General features: G+C 41.7%; 1 protein-coding gene across 5 annotated transcripts in view; it reads right to left on the bottom strand.

The window, feature by feature from the left end:
* The window catches only part of DPP6 (dipeptidyl peptidase like 6), a 569379-nt gene that overhangs the window by 95931 nt on the left and 445685 nt on the right, over positions 1-27763 (bottom strand). For all 5 annotated transcript variants that reach the window (XM_063324395.1, XM_063324396.1, XM_063324393.1 and 2 more), the window contains exon 7: positions 11695-11776. In XM_063324395.1, the coding sequence (XP_063180465.1) occupies positions 11695-11776 (82 nt within the window). The remainder of the gene's footprint in view (positions 1-11694; positions 11777-27763) is intronic.

The raw sequence follows: 27763 nt of genomic DNA, 5'->3' as shown, positions 1-27763 counted from the left end.
AACCTGTACTGTGAAAATGAAAAACTGCAAAGAGAGAAAGATTTCCTGCTGTTTTATCCAAGTTAAAACTTGTCCTTACCACTACACAGAATTAGCATGCCCATCCTTGTCCATGCAGCATCTTGGAGCAGATATGATAATTGTGTTTTCACTTTGAGATATCAAGGGAATCTGACAAGCATTGTACTGGAAAGGTCTTGGCATTTTGCAGTTATCATTCTTACATCAACTGCAGGAGAAAAATGTATGATCAATTCAAAATCAGTTCTAAAGCTCGTTGCTGATTGACTATGCATTATTTAATGAATACTGTGCCAATTTCTTCTTTTGAACCTCATAAAATGCAAACTTTGATGTTCAAATAGCTTCCATTAATGCATTCTGTCATGAGTGTTGTTCTTAATGCATATGACATGATTACGCCAACTCTTATCAGTTCTTCAAAAAGGGTAATAAAACCATAAACTGCTCCTCACCAGTGAGCTTACATAATAAGAGCAAGTATTTTAATTAGGCTTTTCTTATGGCCATTTAAAGATAGCTTGATAGCATCTGGGAAAAAAAGAAGTAAGACAAAAAACTTAAAAATATTTTCATTCTCTCCGTCAAATGGTTCACGTTTGCCATTTAGGAAAGAGATAGATAATAATTACGATGGAGAAGCGAGATAAAGAATTTTTAAATCAACTTTTTTTCTTTACAAAACCAAAATGCCATTATTAAAAACTGGTGATGAACCAATGAGACTCTTCCCCACAATCAACACATTGCAGAGAATCACATCTTGATAAATTATTGTCAGAAAAGGCTACAGTTTCAGTCTTTCATACGAGGGTTTAGCTTTGCTTTCATTCCAAGTAAGAAGCTAACTCCTTACCAAGCCAAGGATTTAGAGGACTTAGCAGTTTCTGAAGGTACGCCATAAATAGATAAGATTTATTTTAATTCAGTTATCCCCTGCCCTGAGACGGGCAAAGGTGGCATTTAGACCAAAGTGAGAACCACACCAGTTTTAAAATGATTACATGCAGGAAGGCTTTCAAGACAGAGAAGCTGATAGCACCCCAGGGGACAACTAAAACCAGAGTACAGTAGTACAGATTGATGCCTGTAAGAATCGTGCTGATCCATAAACACATCAAACCCGGTATTCATGACTTCTCATTGGAGATCGAAGGCTTGTTCGCATCTGATATCAGTAGTGTAAGAGATTAACTGCACGGAAATCAATGCAATGAAAGGAAATGTAATTGATTCTGCAAAGGAAAACTGTCAGAGTTCCTGTAAAAGACAAATGAAAAATCTGCCGTCTTCAGTGGCTTTGATTACATATCTAGCAAAGGAAGCGTAGAAGAGTCACCACTTGCAAATTGTGCAGATCTTCTGATTTTAGCCATATACCTTGGAAATTTCTAACATCCCTTGTAAAGTAAACATTAAGAACCTAATTCTACTTGCATTGCAAGTAACCAACAAAGAGACGAAGAAGTCAGAGAAAATGGAAAAGCATTCCATCATGCCTTCAAATAAAGAAATATTTTCCATTCTATGAACGGTATCTAGGCCCAATTTAAGAGCTTCTGAGAGAGGATGTAGCTCTTCAGGTCTGGAGGTGACTTCTCTCTGGGGCTGGGGGAGATGTCACCTTGCCTGCAGGAGGTGGGTATGCGTGGAATAAGTAAAGGAACAGTGGGAGAAGGTCAGAAGACTCTTCAACATCAGAGGTGTCAAAAGGATGTTGAAGGATCTTCTCCGAGACCCTTTATGAAAGGAGGGGCAGGCAGAGTCTAAGCTGATCGTGCTGGTAAATGGAGACTCCTTTGAAGGTGAAGGCTGGAAGCTGGTGACTTCAGTCACCATGAGGAAGAGTCCTGCTCTGCTGACAAATCTGCAGCTACAGACCACGCTCAGTGCCCCAGTACTGGGGCTGGGAGCTCTGTCTTGCCTGGGGAGAAGAGCTTTAAACCCAGAACAACCCTGGGGAGGGAGATGATGACCCACATTCAGGCAAGCAAGTGGTACACTAGGCTGGCAAGAAAAAGGAGATGTGGAAAAGACAGACTCTGGTGAGCGGGGTTGAAGGAGACCTACCTCAAACAATGCACAAAAATAAGAAGATGAGCACACAACTCCATGTGGAAAGCTTTCATACTTTTTGTGGGAAACCATCACAGCTGGGTGCCTCTCTGTGCCTGTACACTAACTAATGCATGCAGCGTGGGAAATAAACAGGAGGAATTTAGGATTGTGTGCAGTTGTAGAGGTACAATCTCTATAGGATCATGGAGATGTGGTGGGACAGCTCATATGACTGTAGTGCTTTGATGGATGGATTCAGGTTCGTTAGGAAGGACAGCCACGACACCGAGGAGCCGGAGTTTCACTTTACATGAGAGCAGCAGAGATGCACGGAGCTCTGCCTGGTGACGCATGAAGAACCAGATGAGAGCTTATCGGTCAGGATTAGTGGGCAGACCATTGTGGGTGATGTTTTGGTGAGCATTTGCTATCAACTGACAGGAAGAAGTAGGTGAGGCCTTCTTCATATAACTGGAAGAAGCCTCACATTCAAATGCCCTGGTCCTCATGGGGGACCTTAAACATTATGTGCTTCCACAGACCAGGAGGTCTGCTGTCCACAGACCAGGAGGTCTGTGGAAGGCATTGATGACAACATCCTGACACAGGTCATCACAGAGCTGATGAAGGGAGATGCTCTGCTGGACCTCACACTTTCAAACAAGGAGAAACTCCAGGGGAAGAGGAAAACTGGGGGCAGCCTGAGCTGCACACACCATGAGGTAGTGAAGTTCTGGATCACGAGAGGAAATATCATGGAAAAAGCATTAAGCCCTGGACTTCAGAAGAACAGACTTTGGCCTGTTAAGGAACTTGCTTGGAAGAATCCGATGGGATAACTCCCTGGAGAGAAAAGAGGTCCAGGAAAGTTGTTGGATTTTCAAGTATCCTCCTCCAAGCTTAAGAATGGTCCATCCTGATGTGTATGAAATCAAGCAAAGGAGGCACATTGCTCCTGACACAACTCAAACATTACAAGGGAGTGTACAAGAGGTAGAGGCAGGGACAGGTGACCTGGAAGGAATATAGAGACATTGTCTGATTGTGCATGGATGTGGTTAGGAAAACCAAAACTTGTCTGGAGCTCAATTCAGTGAGGGACATGAAGGGCAATAAGAACGGCTTCTATAAGTACATCACCAGCAAAAGAAAGTCTAGGGAAAATATGGATCTGCTGCAAGTAATTTTATTTAGCTATTAAGCATGTTCTATAAAGCCTATATATGGCAATTCCTTGTTAGAAACAGTTAAGGTTTTTCCAAGATTACCATTCTTACTAAATCATGTTTGTGGTGTGTCTACAGTATTCAGTAAAGTCTGGAGATCTTTTCTCCAAGAAATGTTAAGGTTCCCTTTGGAAAGAGAAGAGTTTGTAAGATCCCGTGGTTTTTAAGGTCTTTAGAGACAACCCAAATTTGGCAAAACCGGTAGTCAAGATAAAGTCCCATATAATGGACTACAGGAGTAATGACTGAATTATATGATCTGGAGACACATTCACAAACTTTTTTCCTTTTAAATTGGGCACAGAAGAGATTTTTTGTCTTGCCTCCCACAGCTTAAATCCTTAAGAGCATTAATATTCTTCTCAGGTTCCTACAAGCCTCTCTACATTTTTGACATTGCATCATTACAAACGCAGTACATTTCCATTCGTGTTCTGGGAGCAGGCTAGTCCACAACATGCACGGATTCTAATCACACCTAGAATCTGCCAGAGTCCAGCCAAATAAGCAATTATCACGATTCTGAAGATTTAAAAATATGTGTTTCAAGAAAAATACGCTGTCCTATTTTCTGTTCTTCAGGGAAGAAAAGAGGGTTTATTTCACCTCAACAAAGAGAACCATGTCTGCTTGGATTTCCTTGCCCTGGATTCTAATGGGGTTATTTTAATTTATAACTGCCTTGTTATATTAAAGAATGTATCAGTAAATGTACCATTTAGTATGGAACTCTGATTCTGCTTTTAAGTTCTACTTGATGGATTATCTTGTATTCTGTAACCTAATATCACTGATGGTTATGTAGGGCATCACTATAAATTAGATTATTTAATGTGAGATGATACAGTTTTCATTTTTAATATTTTATTGTATTATAGAATGAATATCTGGCTAAGGAGAGCAGAGACATTACTTGTCAGCTTAAAGAAACTGGCAACTGGGGTTCAGGTTTCTTCCAGGTACACATCTGACCTTGGACGGTGAGCTAGTCGGTGTGATATTCCTCTTTAATACAACATTTAGTAATAGAAACCATCAACATTGATTCCAGCAGTTGAAGAACAGAGCTGATAGAATGGTTCCTGAAGCTTTTTCACGGATCCGAGGAATGGCAGTTTCTGGGGATGGAGAGACCACCGCCACAAACAAAGATGAGCTACTCCACAGTCCCTTAGATGGCACTGCTTAGTCCTGTGCATGGCATCCTCACATCCGTCACTTAAACACACACTCGCCAATAACTGCTGCTATCTAAAGTAAAAGGTAACTATTTTCACGGCACAAAATAGCAGCTTTCCAAGAACAACACTTTTCATAAGCACTTATTTCAATGGACATCATCTACCAACCACAGTTTTGTAAGATGCCAGAAACCCTTATGCACAGATCCAAAGCAGATAATTCTAGCTCTTAGATCTCAGAAACAAAAAATGCCCTTAACAAAAGATACATGTTTAATATCCATAAAACACAACTGAAATTAAAGGAATAACAACATTTTAGATCTCTGCAAGAGGAGGGCATTATTTTCAGTGGAACTGATCCTATGCTAGAGTGTTGCACTGTTAGGAATTTTGCACTTTATGCAACTGCAGTAGCATATAAAAAAAATGCAGTAACATGTAAAGGAAGAGAATTCAGTACTTGTTCTATAGCACAACCAGATGGTGAATCGCTCTAAGCAAGCAAGTCCATCGATACATGCATTTTTCGTAGGTACATACTCAGTTTCCTTAATGCAGAGCGTGAATCTCTGCAACATTTAATATATTAATTCTGTAAGTCCACTGTAAGGTAGGTATATATGGCGATCTTCATGCCGTAATTTAACCAGGAAACAAAGTGACATACACAACGTCACAGAGGAAGCCTACGGCGGTGTCTCATGCCAAGGGGTGATGCCCTAATGCTACGTCATCCTATGTCTCATGTTTGGACGTAAGAACAGTAATATTTTTTTTCTGATTTATTGGTAAAACTTCTATGGCAAATAATCAGTTTCATTTTTTCCTCTGAAATCTTTCATGCCCACAAAACAGAGCAACATCTTATTCGCAATAAAATCACCTACATCTTCTTTCAGTAACACTTACTGCGACATCTTCAGTTATCTTAAATATCTTTCTCTTTTGTCAGTGATGAAAACGCAGTACCAAGAACGCTGAGATGGGAAGGGACACAACTGTTCTCAGCAGAGCTCATAACACTGACGGTGCCAGAGCTTCCCTTCGGTGAACGAGGGCTGAACACATCCAAAAAAAAAGCCCACTGACGCCAAAGCAAATGACAAGGACGGGCAAAAAAAAAACCAGGACACTTGCCACTGTAGCCAAAGAGCAGAGCATCAAAGGAAAAAACAAACACCACACGCTTCCAGCCGAATTCTTTGAACAAAACGGGGGTAGAGGGTCAGGGGAATCCCCGACCAGAGAAACCTGTCCAGGTATTCAGTGTACACACAACATGTCTGGTGTTTCCCTAAAAATAAATATCGTATTTTGACACTGAAAAAGGGGATGAGGGGAGACGACGCATCATTTTTCTGAAACTCTTCCCGGAATGCAGGGACCACATAAGAAGCTGTTTGAATATCCCTCCTCAGGCTTAAATAGGGCTTATATAGACATTAGGAAGGTGTGGGGGGGGGCTTTTCTTCCTTGCAACTAGCACGATAACCAAGCCAGAATAATCACGTACAGCAGACCACGGCTAAATATTGATTCAGATGTCATTGCAAAAAGAAAGGGTGAGAGAACAGCAGCTTGAAAATAATGATGTAAAAATCTATGAAATAATGGTGAAGACAAACAGACCTACAGCAATTATACACAGAGCAGTTCGAAAAGCCCTGCTGGATTAGAAACAAGAGCAGATGATTCAGTACCTCCTGTGAAAATGCTCCTCCTCACTTGATATCTGCGCAGCCCTTCTGCCTGGAACTAAGCTGGCATGACAGGCACAAATTCGGGCAAGGAAAAACCTGCTAATTAGAGGAGTCACTCCAGTTTAGTTCCAGGTGTCATCACTTAACCAGCTTTTTGCATCTACATATCCTCGTTAGCAAGACATTGTGCTACAGTGTTAAAAAAGAAAAAAAGATAGATAGACAGGTTCTGGCCCCGTGCATCAGGATCTATCATTCAAATGTTTTATATGTGAATGAATTCCAATATTTCTCTAAATTGTATTGCACTTTCTAAACAGTAATACCTACGACAAGAAGCTGTTTACCAGCATTACCATTCATTGTTTGAGGGCACCTGCAAACCTCTAACACGGTAGGGGCTGAAAGACTTACTCCTTGTTTTTCCTGGCATTTGCATTTCACAGAAACAGAGATTTCTTAACGCAACTTCTGCACCTGCTGTGAAACGTAACTTCTATTACTTTAGAGCCAATTATAGACTTGATTGCTGCATAACCCACAAGAATAAAAGTTAGTTGCTTCTCCAGAAGAGCTGACATTGGGAAAGGTCTATTGACTATGAATGCAGGAGAAACCCATTTTGACCGTCCTGTGGGGTTGCAGTAAGTGCAGGGGCATACAAAACTTCCAGCAACTATATGTACGTTTTTGCTACTTTAAACAAACAGTGGAAACAGTAAAAGACTGACTGGGCCAGGAGAACCTCAAAAAAAATGTTTCTCTTTGCTGAAGACTAAATACTATGATCTATGAGAGAGGTGGTTTTGAATTATAACTGCTGCCTCTGAAGTTGTGCAGAACTGCTTCCCCCAGCATCTGATGCGTCACCGTTATCATTAGTATCTGTCAGGGCTGTTACAGATTCTGATTAAAAAAAAAAAAAAAAGTGAAAATAGCAGCACAGCAGAACAACTTCTGCTTTTGAAATCGGAGTGTAACAGCTCCTGTGAACTGTACTTTAATGCTGCCAATGCAGGCAAATATTCACTGCACATCGTTCGAGCAGTCCCACTGCCTGCTCCTTCCTTTTGACCAGGGCCCACGTATAGACCCGCCTTGTCCTTAAAGCAAGTATTTTGAACCCGGATGTGCTCATTTTGGGATAACGTAGGTTAAGAGCATCCCCAAAACTTCAGGATTTTTGGATTCCTTGAGCACTTCAGCTACAGATAGGCACTAGACAGTCTCTCGCTCCTGAAGCACTCCCTGCCTTCAGCCGTGCTGCCCAGCGAACCAGCAAAGGAAACTTCTTCACACTGTACTTTTTTTTTTTTTTTTTGATAAGTCCAAGCCTGTCCAAGCCTTATGAAAACTGAGTTCAGGCTCACAGGGGCTATTAACCTTTGCACAGATACCACGAAAACCTCACATGAGCCCTCTGCACATGGGCGGAACGGAACCTCACTCTAAAAGATGAAACGTGATGAAACTGGTAAAATATTCCATTAAGATCAATTAACAGAAGGTGGGTTTTTTTGTGGCAGAGTTGAAACTCCCAAAGTGGATAGCTGTTGAGTCATAAATGGCAAGATCAGAAAAAGAGCGGCAATCTAAGGAGTGGAGATTTTTACAAAGATAAGCATACGCAGGACAGGGCGAAGGTACGGTGCAACACTTTTTTATAGTCCTATCGTGTCCCCAACATCCTCACATTGCTAGAAAGTATCACCCAACCTGTCTGAGGATAATACGGCCTGTTCGCTGAAAACCACCAAGCACCATGCTGAAGGCCAGTGGGCTGGTGCCATTGAATACTAAGGGACACTTTGGGATGCACCATGGCAAGGATGGGTTTTTTTCATAGACATTTTTCACAGTCATTTACACCCACAAAAAGTGAACCGATCACACTGTTATTCCAATTTAACAGCATTCTGCACTCATTCTACAAAGGCATAAATGATGGCTCATGTCGTAGGACAAATGAGAGGAACGAGCCCGTTAGCGACAGACACATTTAGGAAATGTGTTCCCTCCTGCACTGAAGTTAGTGGCTCCCTGTCTATTGACTCAGAAGCTCACGCTGGCAAGGACTCAGTTCTTCCAACAGCTTTGGAAGACTTAATTTTTTAAGACTTTGGCTGTGATCTGAGAAAGGCTGAAGCGTTTTTCTGAGGTGCCAGAAGTGAGGGCTTTTTTGCATTCTGATCTTCTGACATAGATTTTCTCAGATCTAATATCTGCCATTATTTATACAGCTCTGTTGGCATGTGTGGCATTCTGCAGGCTAGTAAGAAGTCAAGAACCATGCTCTGAGGAATTCATCATCTAAAAATTGGCAGATAATTTAATGAGTAAGGACAAAAGAAAACAAGATAAATAGAAAATTGCTCCTGGGAAAGTTCCACTTTTTATTTTTAATCACAAAGAACGCAGATCATCCAGGCTGCTTCTGTTTCATATTTGTTTCTTTGTTGAATGACTAGATATGCAAGAGAGAAGGAGGTCAGACGCAGTGACCAAAAGTTCCCCTAGGAAGGATGAAAAAGAAACTACAAAGAGAATAAAAAATTTCAGAACCAAACCCTCTTACTGTCCTGCCCAGCCTCTCCTTTGTGTTGCCAAAGAAGAACAAACCAGGAGATTTCAAGGGGAAAGCTTTGCATTTCCTGAAAATTGGGGTATCTTCAAGGTGATGCAAAACCCACCCACTCTTTGCTCCCACCTTCCCTGGGCGACGTAGCACGAAGTTGGGTTGCAGGCTGTGCACAGAGGGGGCTGCACCTCAACGCGGTTGTAGGACCACCCTCAGATACTCTCACAAACAAGTGTTTGGCCCTGGAACCACCTGGAACCAAGGGAGCTGGCACCTATTTCCCAGCACGTTACTCCTTTCCATCCCACTTGCCATTTTTTCCCTCCTTCTCCTGCAACACAACACAGCCTACGTTTTGCAAACACTTTTGCACAATCAAGTTTAAATAGACCTTAATTTTTCTCTGCCTTTGCATTCAACATTGTCCCTACATAAGGAGACGTGAATTTCACTGTCAATTATATTCTGAGTAACTCAATTAGCCCTGAAATACAGAACAGTGAGCGTTGTATATTTTGTCTATCTATCTCATTTATGCCTGTAGATTTTTTTAAAAAAAGCTTCTTTTTTTTTTTCTCTGGCAATTCTCTGCTGATCATGAGCTATAAATAGATTATATCGATGCATGTAAAAGCCTGCCTATTTTATAAACTACAGCTATAATTTTATTTTAATGTAAATGACTGGCAAGAAAAAGAGCAAAAATGCACATCTGTTAGAGGAATGAAAGGTAATGCTTAAACTGCCTGTGAGGTTCTCCTCACCTACCCTGATTCCAAATGCAGGAACAGGGAATACAGCTGAATTACAGGCCAACAGATTTACATACTTGGAAGCCAATGAGAAAGAAAAAAAAAAAAAGAAACATATAGAACAAATCCACTGTTGCAAGATATTTCCAAGATTCATATGGAATTCAATAGTAACAGGAATATTTGAAGTTACTTAAAAAAATAATCTGCCAGGGGTCTCACAGAAGGAACATGTACTACACTTGATGTCTTAGGGAATTCTTAGGGAATTAAGTTTTCACTGTATGTTTCTTAATAAAAATTGGTGGAAAGTGGTATCAATTATTTCCGCATTAAAGAAGAAAGTTGGGAATAAAGAAGACCTTTCTTCTCCTGGATTGTATATACTGTCCTGTTGTATATATAATTTGTCCATTTGATATGAATATTTTTCCTTTCTGTATAGTTATATTACTTTGGTAGAGAAGGCAATGGAGGAATTGAATTGGTTGTCTTGACTTTGGTATGAAAAAAGTTAAATCTTCTCTCCAAGGTGGAAGCACACCCATTCAGCTGGTAAAACTAACAAGAATGTGAATCAATAAGATGCCGTGACTCGCAGTGCTGAAGGCACGCAAGTTCACAGCAAAACTATATTAAAGAAAGGAAGAATCACTTGTGAAATGGAGGAAATCACTACTGCAACTCCATATTCGCTTTCAATTAGCAGATGTAGCATTCGCTATACATTGTGAAGCTCAGTTTGTTAGATGTAAAATAGAAAGAGCGAGTGAACAGTGAATAAAAAATTGCTGGTCTGTTTTTTGCTTTCTTTGCCATGTCCTAAAGGTAGTCTCTAGTTTTGAACGTAATGTGTTATCAACTGATTGTACTTTATCGACAGTTGCCCAGAAGCCCGATGACGAGATCACATTGGTCTTCACCAACAAACATACAAAAAAAAAAGAGTTTGGTCATGATCAGACCCCAATCTCTGTGAGTCGGTACAAACTGCTCCGCAGTGATCCGCTGGGCAGCAGGCTACGGGATTTGAAACGGCACGTGTTAGAGGATGGAAGTGGGGCATGTACATGTGTACAATGAAAACAATGACCTCCTCAGAAGTCATTTTGTATAGAGGTAGAGGCTGCTGCGTCTCCACTCCTATCAGATTTGAGGTTGATGACTCTCTCAAACCTGATTTTCCCCGATGGAGCAGAGGAGAGACTTTCCTGTTCCTGGATCTGTTACGTTGCCCCCAACCTGACTTGCAGACTGGCAATTATAATGTCTCCTATTGCTCTTTTTTAAATCACAAAATATGAAAACAATCTAGTTAAGGACACAGAGAAAAAACCCTCAAGAGAAGACTGGTGACAGAAGACACACACCAGATTTTCTCCGATAATGAGCTTTTAAAGCTCATTTCTTGGTATAAAAATTCCATATCGAACAAGAAGTGGCCACTTTTTCTTTTCTTGTTACAGTAGAAAGAGAGTGTTTGAAATATGCAAAACCTTAATATTGGATCTGCACCAGGAAACGAAGCCAGGGGATCTGGCCAGGAAATACGTGCTCTGAAAAATGAGCAAATCCAAGATGGCAGTGGCGGAGGGACAAAACACTGGAGATTTCGGGATTGTTGCAGTATGAAAGGCTCCATGAAACACAATGGATCCCTGTCAAGTGTTGTTTTTTTTTTTAAAGCCAGCTCTGAAAACTTTCCAGAATACAATTCCGCTCCTATTTTGCAGACAACTACAGGGCAAATTCAGGGCAACTCTGCTCTAGAGAGATGCATCCTCCAAACAGGGCTGCTAATATTAAAATATCCCTCGTGCCAAGTTTGCAAGTCTGAAGATGCCCTTGTGAAGCAATGATATGCTAACTAAATCGTACTGTCTATTATGTTTATAATCTGTCCTGTGTCCAACATTGGGAGAAGCAGGTGCATCCTCTCAAAGAGCTTCCATAAAGTGTTCTTTCTCTGCATTTTTAGACACAATTACTTTGCAGTAAATGTAGATATTTGGGAATTTTATAAATAAATTACGTGATAAAACAATCCCCATAAAGATGCTAGAAGCTGTCACACAGGTTTCAGGAAACTAGTCAATAAAGAATTATTTTTTCTTTACTTCCAAACAATAGCAGCATGGTCTCTAAATGCATTTGCACACTTGTTCTTTCTCTTACCAGCTGTTGCCCTTTTGGACCCCAACCAGCATACTGAAGCTTTGCATTGCTGACCTCAGGGGGATACAAATTCTGGGGATCCCTGCAAAAAGAGAAAAATAAGATTTCAGCTTCAGAAATGTCCTTATTTAAGCTGGTGCACACCTGCTTTGGAAATCCACCATGACCTCGTAAGGTTAGCTTTCAGCTGGAATAATCTATTATTTAGTGCCAGATTGCAGATTTTTTTACTGTAAAGTAAAGTAAGCACTATACCACTATCAAGCACTGGTAAGATCAGGTATTTAACTGATGATTTCTGTTTCTTATTAATATGAAGTTAAACACATTAGTTTCACTGCTGAGTTGCCTGAGCCGTTAGAATTAGTTGAGGGATGGCACACAAAGTAATTGTATTTATCAACACTGAGGATGTTCACAAAGGATAAACAATAATTATATTTTTGAATCATACTGCTGCAAGAAAAATAATTTCATCTCCTTCACCCCATGGCTTTTGTGCCTAATAATTTTCCTTTGCATATGACAGCAGAAAAGTTTAACATCTATATAACAACTGATATGCAGCCTGGCTTCCAAGGGAAAAGCTATTAATACCCAATATCTCATTTTTTAGAAAATAAAATCAAATGCTTTTCTTGTTCTTTCATCCATTACCTTCATCTTGTAGCAGAACATCGGTGAGACATAGCAAATGCAATATAGAAAAAGGCGGCTTTTTTGGTAAATGTCAGAGCAGCATAATGTCATTTTATCACAGCACAGACAGCATTGCCTTGACTGTATTTATACTCAGCACAAATAATTACATTACATATTCTGAAGTCACATTGCTACAACTCTGTGTATAGTAATATTCTACAAACAAGAACACTAATAAAGTCTGCATTCAGTATGCCTCCTTAGCAGATCTCAAACTGCTTTTAAAAGTAAGGGTATTATCGTCACTGGTCTACGGATGGGGATAACAAGGTAATTTGAGGCCAACATCATCCAAAACCAGAGAAAAGAGCCAAAGCCTGCCTAGCCTGTAAGCAAAAGGCCTTCTCTTCTTGTACAGAGTTTATTTCTTCATTAGAGGCAATATTTTCCAGACCATATTTTCCAAACAGAACAAAACTGAATGCAATAATTAGACACTAACTGAATTCTCTTTATTGCCTGTTTTGTGACCTGGTGCTGTACCACAGTTGTGCTCCAGCTCTGCCCTTTCAGGCAAGATCTCCCTTGGCTGCTCATTTACTGCGCTGGGGCTGTTGTAGCAAGTCCAAAGACAGCAGGAAAAGGACTGTTTAGAAATTGATATTGTGCAGTCTTTCTAATATGAAAAAACTACCTTTTCCTGTGGACTTCTGTTCAAAGGCCAGCTAGAATCAGGGCAGACCCTAGACGAGGACACCGATGGCCACTGTTTCCCCTTTCCATAATCCCCGCAGTTGGAACAGCAACTCCTGCTCTCCTGCTACAAGGTGTGTATCAGCGGTTATGAATCATAATACATAATGTCTGCAAGGCCCCTGGGAAGAGGTCCATGGAGCCGATTAAACATTGAAGTCCTCAAGACGACAGGTTTGATGCAGACGGGATCCATTAAGAATGAGGAGGGGCAAGAGCGGTTTGTTGAAGCACTGACCCTTCAAGGCTAAGCGTACCGCAGGGTGCCCAGGTAGCTTTTGGCTCTATAGGGAAAGTGTCATCCACAACTGCTGCCAGTGGAGTAAAATCATCTTTTCTTCCCATGGGTTTTAACCAGAAGGTGTCTTTGTGGGTAGCCTAAAGTCTTTTTTGTAAGGTATCGAGAAGAGAACAAACAACTGTCATACTAAACTTCTGCTCATAGCAGCCACAAAATTCCCATTCCAGCAATAAAAATAGCCATACACCTTCTTCTGGATCTTTGCAAGCTTCTATGCATTAGCTACTTAAGTTTCAAGTCGGCTATTTCTGTTCAGACTAAATCTCTTTGGTTAGCTATCTTGATTATCTCAACAGAGAGCAAACTCTGAGTGCAGGAAGAAGAGAGAAAATGAGTGAATCAAATCAAAATGTCTTATGAGAGAAAAAAACCCACTTTGTTATTTGTCAAATGAATTATCTAGTTCTTGGGGTTTTTTTACTCATGTGAGAAGAGGAGCAAGAGATTATAAATAGAGGGGGAAATATCATCCCCAAATAAACAGATTATACAATTGTAAGAATTCAAACCTGTAATGTGTCAGATAAAACTGGTGGAGTTAAGGGACAGACACACCAATTACAGCCAATAATTCAGACCAGAGCCCAGACAAGTCCCGTCACTGCATCATCTTTTAGAAGAGGAAAACTCTAATGCAAAGAGAAACGTTGCATAAACCAGCTTTGGTAGCTGATAAAGCCGAAGGAAAAGCCCTCCATGTGGCCCCAGCAAAGAGCTCTGCTGCAGACTGAAAAAGCAAAGTCATCTTCCCTTTCTCTGATATGGCTGAGGAAAAATAGAATTGCGTGTCCTGAGCTCCTTCTGAATTTGTTCAGAACGGCTAGGAAATTTCTTTTGTAGCAAAATCTTGTTTGCTTGCCTTGAAACCTTTTGATAAATATGCAGATAGAAAGGCTGACTGATGGAATTGCATATTGTCACGAGGCACCTGATTTACAAACCTAGTTACCATAAACTGCCTCTATATTCAGCACGTAACAAACAGCATGCCCGTCCAGGCTGTGATGTAGACCACTGAAGGTATGGGGTAGCCAGGCATCCATCCTCATATTCTTTTCTACCTTGGGCTATGAAAGCAGTCTAAGGTCCTAGTTTCCCCCCACAAACAGTCCTGAGAGATGGACGTTTTCCTCTTGGTAGATTTTGGCTTGTTCCTCATCTCCTCTGAGGAGAATCCTCCTCTTTAGAGTAGCAACATTCATTCCCTCACCTGCAGGAAACTTCAGTGTCACATGCAAGGGGATTGAGAAGACATCCCTCCTTGCCAAGCCTGACCTAGCAGGCTTCAGAGAAACCATAGGAATGAACTGGAGATGGGCTGTATAGCAGCGGGCAGGGGAGATTGGGCTGTCAGCAAGCCTGAAGGTGGCACGAAAATGGAGTTCACTTACTTGTGAACCCTATAGCGAAAGACCAAATTCCCACAGGCTGTGTTGTGTGCATGGTCTGGAGTGGAATACGTGGACACCCCTTCCTTGGAAGCCCCAAGCAACCCCATTATAAACCCATTGTATCACCTATAGAGGGAGGAGGAGGAATTGTATACACATCATCTCCAGGTGGGATGGCCACAGTCCTCTCCAGGAAAGGTCTTTGTGATCCTCAAACTGAAAAACCTGTTTGGAGAGCAGCAATCAAACACATTTCACATTATCTCATACTATTCTGGACCTTCAGTTCTCCTTGGTAAAAAATGCTTTAAGGGAGTCAGACCAAATACGCACCAATATCCCCAAAGTACTTGTTCATTTTCCAAGAGTAGCATAAACGGGATCTCATGCTGGTCAACTGCTTCTGGGAGGTATGTGATTGCTGATAAGGTATAGTCCTCCATAGCTACATCTTTGCTTCTCCTCCAAAACACCCTGCTTAAAACTCAGTATTCTTTTTTTTTTGAATCAATCAATATTATGTGTCATCTCAGCCTCTTCAAAGAGCCAGTGCTCCTCACAGACCCTCATAATTAGGCCTTGGCTGGATCTGAGCCTTCCCCTTGTGAGCTCATTTGTGCAGGATGCTGGCTTGGAAATGGGCTATTCTGAAGGCAGCCTGTATATCTCCTGGTATTGGTTTGCATGAAAAAAAACTAGCTTCACCGTTTTCACTATTTTCACAGTTTTCACCTTCCAGAAAAGAACTTAAATCTTCATTTCCAACCAAAGAAATGGCAAGGCCTTATTAAAGAGTCGCTGTTATTTCTTTCATCTTTTAAAATGATCGGTTTCAAAGCCTGGGAAAGAAGGGAATAATAACGTTGTTTTAGGCCAGACAGAAGATGGAGCCGGTGCTGTATAAACTCTTCCATGTTAACACGACATTGTCTGGAGCTGAGGTTGTTAAATTGCTCCAGACACGGGCATCTTTTCAGCATAATGTTCACAAAATATTATGGAAGTAGTAAATTGTGAAATTTGCTCATTTAGGTGAAGATTTCTGCCAAAAAGTCTCCCCTCAAAATTGCCAAATGAGGAAAATTCTTGAGCGCAATTAGCGTGCTGTCTGCCAAAACATTTTGCTTGTAATTTAGCTCAGAAGAGACATGTAGAATAAAACAAACTAATAAATCGTATCAGGTTGCCTAATTTCCACCTTAAAAAATACTGTGATTAATGAGAAACTACTTTTTGAAGTGACTGTGGTGTTTTTGCTGAATTTTTTGCATCTATGTGTTCCCTTTTCTGACATTTTATCCTATTCTAAAGAAAACCAGTTTCCCGCAGAGAATTCATGGCACCGCGTCTCCCCCTGAGCACAAACATGACAAACTGTTCTATATTAAGTTCTTCAAAAGCAACTTAAAAAAACAATAGAAATTTTCCACTGTAATTGAGAGGCTCGTTTTACTTCAAGGATAGTTCAAGAAGAATATTTTGCAGTGCTGGAATGAAAAAGTCTGAAACTGAAAAAAGCAGTCAAAGTCTGGGGTATAGGCTGTTCTTCTAGGGTCTTTTATAATAACTTTTAATTTTAAATCCAGAACAACAGTATTTGTATGGAAATTCTTTGCACATGCTGCCAATATGTGTAAAAATGCAACACTTTGCACCAAAGGCTGCTCTGACGTATCTAGCCTCTAAATAAGTAACCCAAAGTATGTATACGAGCTGGAGGGAGTTCTTCAGAAAAACTTAGAACCCCCTTGCTTAACTATGCCATAATTTGGGAAAATATAGAAAGTATATTAAGATTTCAGTAGTACAAGCAAAGAGTTTGAAGAAATAAAGACAGTTAAAAAAAAGCATGGGGAAGGCAGAAATATCCCCTCTTGTTATTTGCATCAAGCCAGCCCTGGATATTTTGAAAGACAACAGCCCTAAGCATATCAGCTCGCAGTACTTTAAGCCTTTTTTTGTGGTTAACTATAAAACCTATCTATCTATCTAAACTATCTGTCTCAGCACCAGAACTTGGTGTCTTCACGTCTACTTCTAATAGCATAAAATCAGACAGCAGCTTAGACAGATTTCTTCTTCCTTAGAAAGAAGGGAGGAAAAAAGATAAACCACCATGGAGAGAAGAAATCTGGAAGGGTTATAAGGAACTGGAAAATTCATAACATTTAAGACGTTTTGATGCACGATGAGAAAAAAAGTGCACTTGAGAAAATTTGCAAAAAGAAATAAAAGCGTGTAAAACGTGTTTTCATAAATGTACGAAGAACCATAGATGAGGACTTGGAGGAAGAGGGGAAGATTTCCAAAAAGAAGGAATGCCGTTTCTTGAGAACATTCTTAAACAATTAAATGACTTGTTTACTTCAGTATTCACCAAGGAGAAGAGGAGACAGGTGCCATTATCTCCTGCTTCCCAGTAGATACACAGCCCTGCAGAGACTCGCAGTGAGAATAAAATATAATACAAATGGGAATCAAAGACTTGCCAGAACAGATAATCAAGAAATCAGACTGTCAGAAGATGCAGCTGAAAGAATCCTCCTGGAATTCGAATAAAAGTGCTTAAATAGATGGAGAAGGCTCTTCCATTCATCTAGGCTCATCCACTATTAAATATTTAATGCACATACACACACACACACACATATTTTCCTTACAGCACTTTTCAGTGAACAAAAGTAGGAGGAGGTAATGAAAGCAATTTGAATTTATTAATTTCAACTACAGATACACATCAGATCATTCAGCTGTTCTTAAAAACAACTGAGCTCACCACCCATTTTGTCCAAGATGAACGAATTCTATGGATTTAGAGCACAAAAGGCAAAAAGCAAAGGAATCTGAAACATTTGTCCCTAATTTGTCAATCCAGCCAGATTCAAGACACCAGTATGAGCTCAGAGGACTTTTTGGTTATAGTGTGCTGGTGTCTGTAAAGCATCTATCAATGTAGTATCTGCTACCGGTCCTGCAAAATCTTGCATTATACTAATACCCCTTTAAAATCAATCCCTTGTCAGAAAAGGAGCCACCAACTTCCATTGGGAGTTACGTAAAATGATGGCACAGACTTGCCTCTCTGGTGAAGGTCTACAAAAACTGATTTAAAAATGCATCAGGGACTGGTAGGCGGCTAGGGGTCACAGCAATGCAGGACTGCAAGCTGTTGATCAAAATCTCTAGGTTTTCCTGAGTAAGCAAACAGTGGAAATTGTCCTTACATATCGGTAGGGTTATTTTTAAAATACGACATTATCATGTTTCTCATGTGACCCCTCTAAATCACAGATGACACAGTGATTTTTTACTGCATTTTGTTTCAAGGACTTTTGTTCCTGGAGTCATATTTTGTCCCCTAAAGAGACAAAGAGAGGTGATAGAATTCAGGTGATAAACAAAACCACTTAAAAGTAATTTTCTCTTACTCGTGTAATTTTCACTTACTCTACCGACGTTTCTCAGCCAGCTCTGATCTCAGAAACATGAGGTAAGGCACTGGATTTATCAGGATTTCAAGTCTATTTATATGCAACAGAGGTGTGGAAACAAGAAAATCCAAATATTTGAACGCTATCAAGAAGGCTAGTCAGAATTACAGCTATCCACAGATCAGCTATCCAAAATACAGGCACAAAAATACAGGTTGAAGAGAAACAACCTAGTAAGCACTGAGGTGCTTGAGAACGAACTGGGGAGATCTCAACAATAACGAGCCCAGGATGAAAGTACGTGGTCCTTCAGAGAGCCTCTGCCAGTCTCCAGGAAAGGACGTTTGTGATGAAACCTTGACGTTTTCCATCCAGCTGACCTTGTCTGACTTCCAAACCCTAATAAAAATATAGCACCATGATGTGATGCCTGCAGAGAGCAATAAGGGGTTATTAGTACATCAAATGAGATGCAGCTGCGATCTCCTCACTGCCGGAGCCAGCAGAAGGGCCTCGTTACATTATGACTTCACTGGGCGCCAGCTCACACTTTTAATTGGGGCAAGAGATTGACTCTTTGGCTTGTGCTCTAAACTAATCTAACAGTTTGTGTTACTGGGTTTCAGACAAAACCAGAATGACTCAGAATTCTCCGTATCTTTTTGAAAAATAAGAGTAAGAAATAAGAGCAAATCTTATTTCTTCTCAAGTCAACAGGATAAGGAGATCTCAGAAGTTTGTGCCGACGTTCTCGGGAATACTGAAACACAATACTCTTCTAAACAGTGTCTACCCACACAGATCATGTCGTCAGTTAAAATAAACATGGCATACACTCAGTAGAGCCATTATTTCCATTTCTTATCAACAGTTATATGATGACTTTTAAGCAATACCACAATTAGCCTAATTTCACATACACTTTAAAAGTGGGTTGTAAAATACTCTCCTTATTTAAAGGAATAAAATACTACTTTAGCCCCACAGTTCTGCCCCGTAATAGAGATGCATAAACCCCAAGTATCCACGCAAAAGGAAATGCTCACATTTGAAACAGGGTATAACTTCTGCCTTCACAACTCTGCATATGGAAGGTCCTTTCATTCCTCCATCTCCTTCTCGCGTGTGACATGGGAAATAAATCTTTTCCATTCCTGTCTTACCTGCTCAAATTTGTAGCGGAGCATTCAGTAAATGGAGGGTTAGGGTATGGGGTGAAGAGACACCAGGGCTGGTGTGACACAGTCTGTGCTATCAGCCTGGGATTATTCCACCTTTGCCATAAAGAGCCAATAAATGTTATTGTATCAAGGAAAGCCCTGGCTGTAGTATCCTTTTTCCACCCAAAGGTACTTTCCTGCACTTCCTAAATTTCCCCGTTCCCTTCGTTTCCATATGTTCTGAGCTCCCAAAGGGAGCAAGATCCCTATTTTGGGATAACAAGAGATTGTCAGCCTATTAAATTTGGTTAGTGCCTACCTGTGAAGTGGTCACAGAACCAAGTAGCGAGGAAGAAAGGAAGCCCCGGGACACTGCTGAGGCACACAGGTGCTATGGCACAGACCGCTATATATTCCTCAGTCACTGGTCACAGGTCCCTATCTAGCCCTCACTGTATAACCTGACCCCATGCCCCATTAAATCCCACGACAGTGAGGAAATGCCCATAATCTTGCAGGTTTGGGTCCTCAAAATTGGCTTTTTTCAGGTGCTTATGAAAAAATGAGCCTGTGTTTTATAACATGCAGCGCACATTCTTCATGCTGCGTAACCAAACAAAAACGCACTAAGAGTTTAAGTAAACTGAAAGAGTTTATCACCCAACCACACACAGCAACAAATAACCGAGGTCCAGGCTGCAGGGTGTCTCCGCAGCCCGACAGCAGCGGAGCAAAAGTGGTGCCCTGGGGAAATGAATGTTTCTTACTCCCGTTTTAGTGAAAAAAAACCCCAGAACCTTGAACATTTGGACAAAAATACAAACAAAAAATCCCAATCCCCACTATGAAAATCCACCTAGAGAACATGGTTAGTTCTGGGAAGGTGATGCATGGAAACAGCAATTGCACGGGCTGTAGATAGCTGCCTATGTGGTGCTATGCACCATCATTTTATGCATTTTCTTTTATCCGCCTTTATTCCCCTTTCTGTCAAAACTCTATGGACTAACTCAACCTTGCTGAGTATGAACAAGGCGGAAAACCCATGTCAACGTGCCAAGTCCTGGCTGTGGTCAGTGTTGGGATGCGCACGTACCCTGCGGCAGTGTCTATGGTTTGGGGGGTGCCCACAGCCTGGGGACTGGAGGAGGTTCATTCAGACACGCAAACATTTCCAAATCCAGATAAGCTTCTCACCAGCCAAGAACATTTTATTCAAGAATAGAATTTAATAGGAGCTCTGCCTCAACTCCAGGGGGGCTGTGTCAGACAAAGACTACGGGAGATCTTGCTTCAAACCTTTCTTCCTTCCATTTTTTTTTCCTGGTGAGCCATAAGCTATCGACCTTTTCTGTTGCACAAGGAGGTTCGTTCCTGGGCTTTTCTCTGCTGAACTGCCAACATCTGTATCTAACTATTAATTACCCAAGATCTTTTTTTTTCAGTCTCAGCAGTCATTACTCTAATTCTTGGTATCAAATCCTCCCATCAGGGGACTATTCGTTATTATTATCGCTATACTTGGTTTCTAAGGTGTCCACCCACATCACAACTGACTCTGGAAGAGAGAAGCATATGGTAAGAATGGCTTTGCCTACACAGGAAAGGAACATTTCACATTCAAAATGCTATGTGGTGACCAATACGGGCAAGCAAATGGCAAATCCCCCGGGGAAATGATACGGTGTTGAGCTGCTGAAGCGGATTTCCTCCCACCGGCGCAGCCAAGGGTCCTGCCTGAGCTGCCTTCTGAGGCTGAGCTGCTTTCAACCTGCCACTGCTTGGAAGTGAGTGATGCTCAAATAACGGCTTTGCTGAATAAAATGCTGGCTCTTTCTTTTTAAAGAGGTACAAAATGTATTCGCAAGCAATAAGCCGGTACGTAATTTAACCACTGTTCCAGTGATTTACACAGTGTTTAATTCCGTTGATTATAAAAAGCAAGAGGCCCAGCAGCTCCATCGGGGCTTGAGCCAAATGCCAGTAAAATCAACTGAAAGATTCCTATCCACTTCAGAGGATTTAAGGTCAGGGTCCACAATCAAGCTATCAAGTTTAACTATTCCAAGGGCCAGTCTTCTGTTGTCAAAATACAACTGGAAAGGATATCGCGTCATGAGGATGTTGTTTATAGTCTGGCATAAAAGCCACCACGGTATGCAGCAGAGCTGCCTTAATTAACTATGTAAACTATTTCAAAAACTATGGAATGATAACTGATAAAGAGGGAGGAGAGAGAAGTGGCAATAGCAGATTCTTCATGAAATGCAGAATACATTTATCTACTTATTTATCAAATTTCATGTTGTTATTTGCTTTTACATGCCTTCTTATAAGGGTTTATTTCAACCTCCACATATCATTGTTGGGGGAAAATATTCAGCTCCTCTAAGTCAAATTTAATTAGCTGAAAACAGATTCTATTAATTACAGTACTTTTTCCTCCTAAAATAAAATGTGGGCTCTAGTACAAGTTTATAAATGTCGAAGAGTGAAATTGTGCAGCACTCTCTACAGCAATTATCACATATCACCTCTGTCGAGTAAGCAAGGTTTCTCTCCTTGCTTTGCTGATGGGGACACTGAGGCATGGGAAGTTTCTTCAGTGCTACAGAGAAGGGGCATAACAGGCCAGAGCAAAATGAAATAGAACAGCCTTGGTCAAATGGACAGATGTCTGCAGCGGAGCCGGTTCCCTCAAGTTTTTTTAACCATGATTTTAAATAATGGAAGGCACTTACTTTTTACTGTGAACATGGAAACGAGAGCATGTACAAGGAAAACCTTGTTGTCTTTCAAAATATTATACAATAGGGTACGTACGAATCAGATTATGTTTTCTTTAATTAACTTTAACCTCTTTTCTGCCAGTAGCTTGTACAAAAGGAGGAGACAGGAATATTAGTGAGAGCTCTGCAGAGATATCTACAGACATCACTTTGAAAATTTACTCACAGTGAAGCACAGGCTCAGCTCCTCCTTCTGCTATCAGTTCTGTGGACCCCCAACGCATACTTTGCAGTCACTCCCCCCATGGGATTTCTCTTGGAGTTACTGGGAGTTCATTGTTGGGGGATGCGTATGGTATTTTACAAACGCTTGGCAGTGTAGGTTGGAAGAGCTGAACTCAGCTCCGTGATCGTTCCTGTGATCTACCTACCGCGTTCCTCTGACTACAATACATAAATTTGGGAAGAAGTATGGATTCTGCATGGGAGTAACTGTGTGCAATTCCCTCCTTCCCATACACAAAATCAATGAGGAGTGGGAATAACTGCTGATTTTCTCACTGATCCCTATAAGCCTATTTGGAAGCTCCTGTTGACATGCCCCAGCTGGATGCGCTAACACCATGCCGAGAGCTCATCCGAGGGGGTCAGCACTAATGCTGGCACTTAGCTGTGCTCAGAGGGAAAGGGTTCATGCAGAGCTGGATGAGCACTAGGAGGTCTGAGGAAACGCACGTTTTATGCTGGGCTTTATTTTGGAGAATGCAAACACAACACAGAACTGTAAAAAACGTGTAACATCCCTGCTGGCCGCAGCAAAAAGTTAAAGATAGAGGTACCCCCGTGGATATCAATCCAAAATTAGCTCTTGCTTAGGACCCACAGTGCCAGATCAAACCAGTGGTCCAGCAGCACACACTGGTGTGAAAGGACTTGAACACTGGTGAGGGAAATCCCGCAACAAGGTTAGGGAAACACTCTGGTCAGTCTGGGCCTGACCAGGAAAACCCTGAACAAACTAAGCTTTTTCCTTTATTTCAGTGAAGGATGTGAATGACTAGGATCATCTATATTGGACTCAGTAGGAGCAACGTTATTAAAACCCACAAAAGACTAAAACAATTTTCGGTGGCTGGATTTCGTAAGTAGGTTGCTGCCTACATCATATTGCTAAATTTTTATTTTCCAAAGTTAGGAAAAATAATATTAGCAAATAACTGCACATGGTATTTGCGTTCCACTTTTTCCCAGCACCTTGCACGAGAGCTCCCTGTTCCACATCTAGACCCGCAGATGCTATCGCAGTACCTATAAATTAAAACTAGCTGGCAAGTACAATGCAGCAAGTGCAACTGTGGGGTTATGAGAGGAGCTTTGCAAAAATATTTATAATGCAGACAGCTGTAAGCAGCTATCGGCAGATATATCTGAAAAAGAGGAAACCAGATGGGACGGGACGGAGATGCCAGATGGGACGGGACGGAGATGTTCTTACCAGGGACTATGAGCAGCAAGCACAAGGGCTTGTTCCACTAGATGGCACCCAGCACCAGCATCTCATTTTTGGGTGAACAGCAGGAGAAAAATGGGTGACGGAAAGCTGAACTGAACACAACCTCCCCACACACCTCAGCCCAGGAAAATGAGAACTGCAGATCTTAGCCGGCTCCCCCTGTGAAAACTGTAAGCCACGGGCCATTGAAAACAGAAGGCAAATGTGGCAAAAAAACGGTAGGGGTTTCTACCCTTAGTTTACCAAGAGGCCATGAGAAGGCTGAAATAACAAAAAAAAGGAGAAATTAAATCTGTGCAGGGTCCCTGCAGGGATATTTATTCTTTCTTCTGCCTTGGGCTTATTTTCATTTTTAAATAACATCCTTTGACTCTCTGTCATTAGCATATATTAGTTGTCCTATAGAGAGTCAAATTGTGCTACTCCCCCTTACCCGGGGAGTTTAGTTCCACTCGAGCTCTCATGGGAAAATGTTGCGGTCCTGCACCCTGTATAAAATGCCATTTGTTAGCTTATGTGCTAAGGATGTGCCCAAATTGGCTTGTCAAATTTACGGAGAGCTTGGAATGAAATCTGGAAAATGCTGGTACTTTTGACTTCAGACACAGCCTGAATCTGGAGAGTCTGCAGAACACGGCAAAAATAATTAGAAATTTCCCTTTAAAAAGCAATTTATGCTGGCAGATTGATGTCACATTATTTAAAAAAGTGATGCCACAGATTAGATTAACTGGCTTCCTTATTAATTAGCCTCAGCAGGGGTGTAGCAAGGGCGTGAGTGGGTACAAAGCCTGAACTGTCTGGCCTTCCTGATGAGGCAGGTCGTAGCCGAGGATGAGGAAGAGGGTAGAGAGGGCGGTGTCACAGCCGGTCTCCAGGAGTGAGTGTCTATGAGCAGGAGGGATATTGGGGAGGGGAGTGAGTTCGTTCACCAGCAGCCACTGCCGCGGCTGCTGAGTTGGAGGTATGCCCAGGCACCACTGGCACACGCCGACGGGATGTAGAGCTGGTGTCTACTCGCAGAAGAGGATTAATGCATGAAAACAGTTTGTAGAAATGGCAAATGGGTTGTTGGTCAAAGGCTTTTGTCACTTGTGTTATCATCAAGTGGAGGGCAAGGATGCTGCCTGTGGGTTGCCAATTTTGTCATCACCAAAGGACCTGGAACATCAAACTGAACTGAAACTTGTGCTGCATCAGTGCATTGGTCCTGCCCTCAACAATCTTCAACCACACACATCCGTTAGAGCAATATTCCAGTGTTAAATATGGAATACGAGATGAAGAGATTTTTACCCCTTCATCTAACAGAGGCTCTACTTTCAGTGGATGTATTTTATCACCTGTTACACCTGCTACACCTGGCCTCTCCTTTCACGTACCACCCTAAAATATACGCAGAACTCCAACGGAACAATAAATGTCCATGTTCCGGGGAAATGGTAATGTGACACTCCACCACTCCCACGCACTATGATCACCTGAAAGATCCATACAATTGTTACTGTACAACATGGTTTGCAAGGTCAATGCAGTTGTTACTGTACGATATGGTTTGCAATGCCTGTATAGGTACCTGCAGTCTAAACCGCGTTGCAAACCATGCCTGTACCAACACGAAATGCAGCCATCCTTCCAGCCCTCCTCCTGCCAATGGTCCCCTGATCCAGCGCTATACCGTGTTGCGGGGACATCAATGCTTGACACACTCGCACACCTCTTGGCACACTCTCACTTTCCATATCATCCCTTTGTACTGGATACTCCTCCTCTGAAACCAACCCTCCACAACTGCTCAACTGAACACGGGGAGCAAGGTGAAACACAGCTGAGTGCGCAATATAGTTGAAACTGGGGGAAACAAGCTGATTTTCACGGACAAAGAAAGATCATGGGGTAGCGGAAACCTGCCCGGACTCCTGTGTTTTTAATTTTTAGCATTTCTGATGCACACTATGCATGATACTTCTATTTTTCCACCTTTTTTTTGTGCGTCTGGAATAGAACTGTGCTGTCAGTCAAATGCTTTTGCTCTTAGCCAGGTTTACTGCAGAAACAAAGCTTATGTGCTCATGCTGGGTGTTCATCCTGTTGTTCAACACCTTTTCAGCCCAGAAGCTAATTTCAGCCATATTGCCAGAAAGACAGAGTTTTCAAAAATTAAATAAGTCCAGTAATTTCCTGCGGGGGTAGGGGGAGAAAGCAAAATAAAAAAATAGCTAAGTGAAAACAAAGACCACATGGAGGCAGGGAAGGAAGGAGACCAAAGAAGTCTGGAATGTGTCACACTGGGGCACCAGAGTTTTGACATGGACGATGGTGACAAATGTCCTAATTCCCATGTTCCAACTGTACATGGAAGCAACCTCCAGCTCATGATTTTTTGTGCTGAGTCAATCACAAGATACAAGCTGTAGGGAAGCAGGCTTCACAAGCTCCAGGGCTCACGGATTTTAAAACATGTGTGTCTCTAGTACAGATTTTTTTTTGTACAAAGAATTGTTTCTAGGTAGAAGCCAAAGCAAGTTATTTCGTTGGGTTTTTTTTGTTTAGTGGTTTTGTTTTGTTTTGTTTTTACTTGTGTGCACAAGGGTGCTGAGACAAATCGTTGAGGAACACCTGAATGTAACTAGTATTTTTAGAGGTGGGAAATTTTGAGAGATGTGTTTATATCTTGCCATTGAGTCTGTACTTCTCTATTGTTAGAACTGAGCCACTGAGGTTACCGTACCAAAGAAGCTGGACTGGGAAGAGGGCGCAGCCTTTGAAAATTTAGGTGTTGCAATGTCTGACTTCGAGGACTTTTGCCCTTAAAATATCCTTCCTGCATAGACAGTGAGATTCTCTGAGGACTGCCCAGTGGGCAGGCTGCTGGTCCACCACACACAGCCGTAGTGGGAGCAGTCTACGAAAAGCAGTAGGAAACAGCGAGCACACAGGCATGGCCAGGATCCTGCCTTCTCTCAGGGGTAGGCATTTGGCCCAGGGGTGCAGAAATCCACAGGACTTTAGGACCTGCTCCAGTGTTTTCCTAAGTCAGAGCAGCAGTAATGCATTTAATATGGTGGGATGGGTGGGAGAGAGTGGATATAAACCAAAAAGAGAGGTTCAGACTGGATGTAAGGAGAAACTTTCTCCCCGCCGGGAGGACAGTCAGGCAACAAGACAGGTTGCCCATCGAGGCTCTGCAGTCGCCATCCCTGCAAGTTTTCAAACCCCAATGGGATAAAGCTCAGAGCAACCTGGTTTGAGTTGGAGGTTGGACCTTGCAAGATCCTTTCCAACCTGACTTATCCGGTGATCCTGTGATCACCCTGTGTATAAACCACACAGATTTTTTTTTAAACTTTGCAGGTTTTGCCAGCTATTGCAAGCATCCAAAGCATCTACTACCTGTTTTGCCATAATGTATAGAAATTACAACCTAGTGAAGAAGCATAACGCAAACTGAAATTACATGGTTTATAACCAGCGTCACGTGCAATGGTCTACAGAAATGGCAGAGCACAACTATATTGTTCCCTTTCACCATTCTCGCACAGCTATTACCAATACGATACTTAAAACACACAGCCCGGCATCAGCTTCCTGGCTTTTACCTCAGTATTTATTGACAACGACTTGAGGAATTTTGCTGTGCAATGCACGCATTTCCATTGGTGCTATGGAAATGCCCCTCTGAAACACCATGTATCATCATATGCCTACATGTGTCGTGTTGGTGTGGTGGTGTCCCATTCCTGACCGGTTGGGCCAGTCCTGAAAGTATATTAAAAAAAAGGTATCTTTTAAGGGAAAAGCAGGTAGAAACTATGGGCTAAACTCTAGAGAAACAAGACAGGCGAGGTGAGCTGTAGTGTGCTGGAGTTGGAGCTGCAGGTTACCTGCAGCATCAGAAAGTCAAAGCTGAGAACGGTATTTAAAAAACCGCGACTAATCAAAGCTAAAGGATCCTCTCAAGGTAATCGGTGCCTACGTTAAACACTGAGCCTACTTCAGGACTTTCAGGGGATGGGGGGAGCTAAATGAAGAGGCATTGTGTGATGGGAGTTTATTACTTATAATGATACATAATCTTTCGGGCCATGCGCTTCAGGTAAAGCAACACGCTTTCATTAAGTTTAGAAATGCTGTGTAAAGCCAATGTGG

The sequence above is a fragment of the Chroicocephalus ridibundus genome, chromosome 2 (assembly GCF_963924245.1).
Source record: "Chroicocephalus ridibundus chromosome 2, bChrRid1.1, whole genome shotgun sequence".
NCBI classification, from domain to species: Eukaryota; Metazoa; Chordata; class Aves; order Charadriiformes; family Laridae; genus Chroicocephalus; species Chroicocephalus ridibundus.
This window is presented reverse-complemented; position numbering and strand designations above follow the sequence as displayed.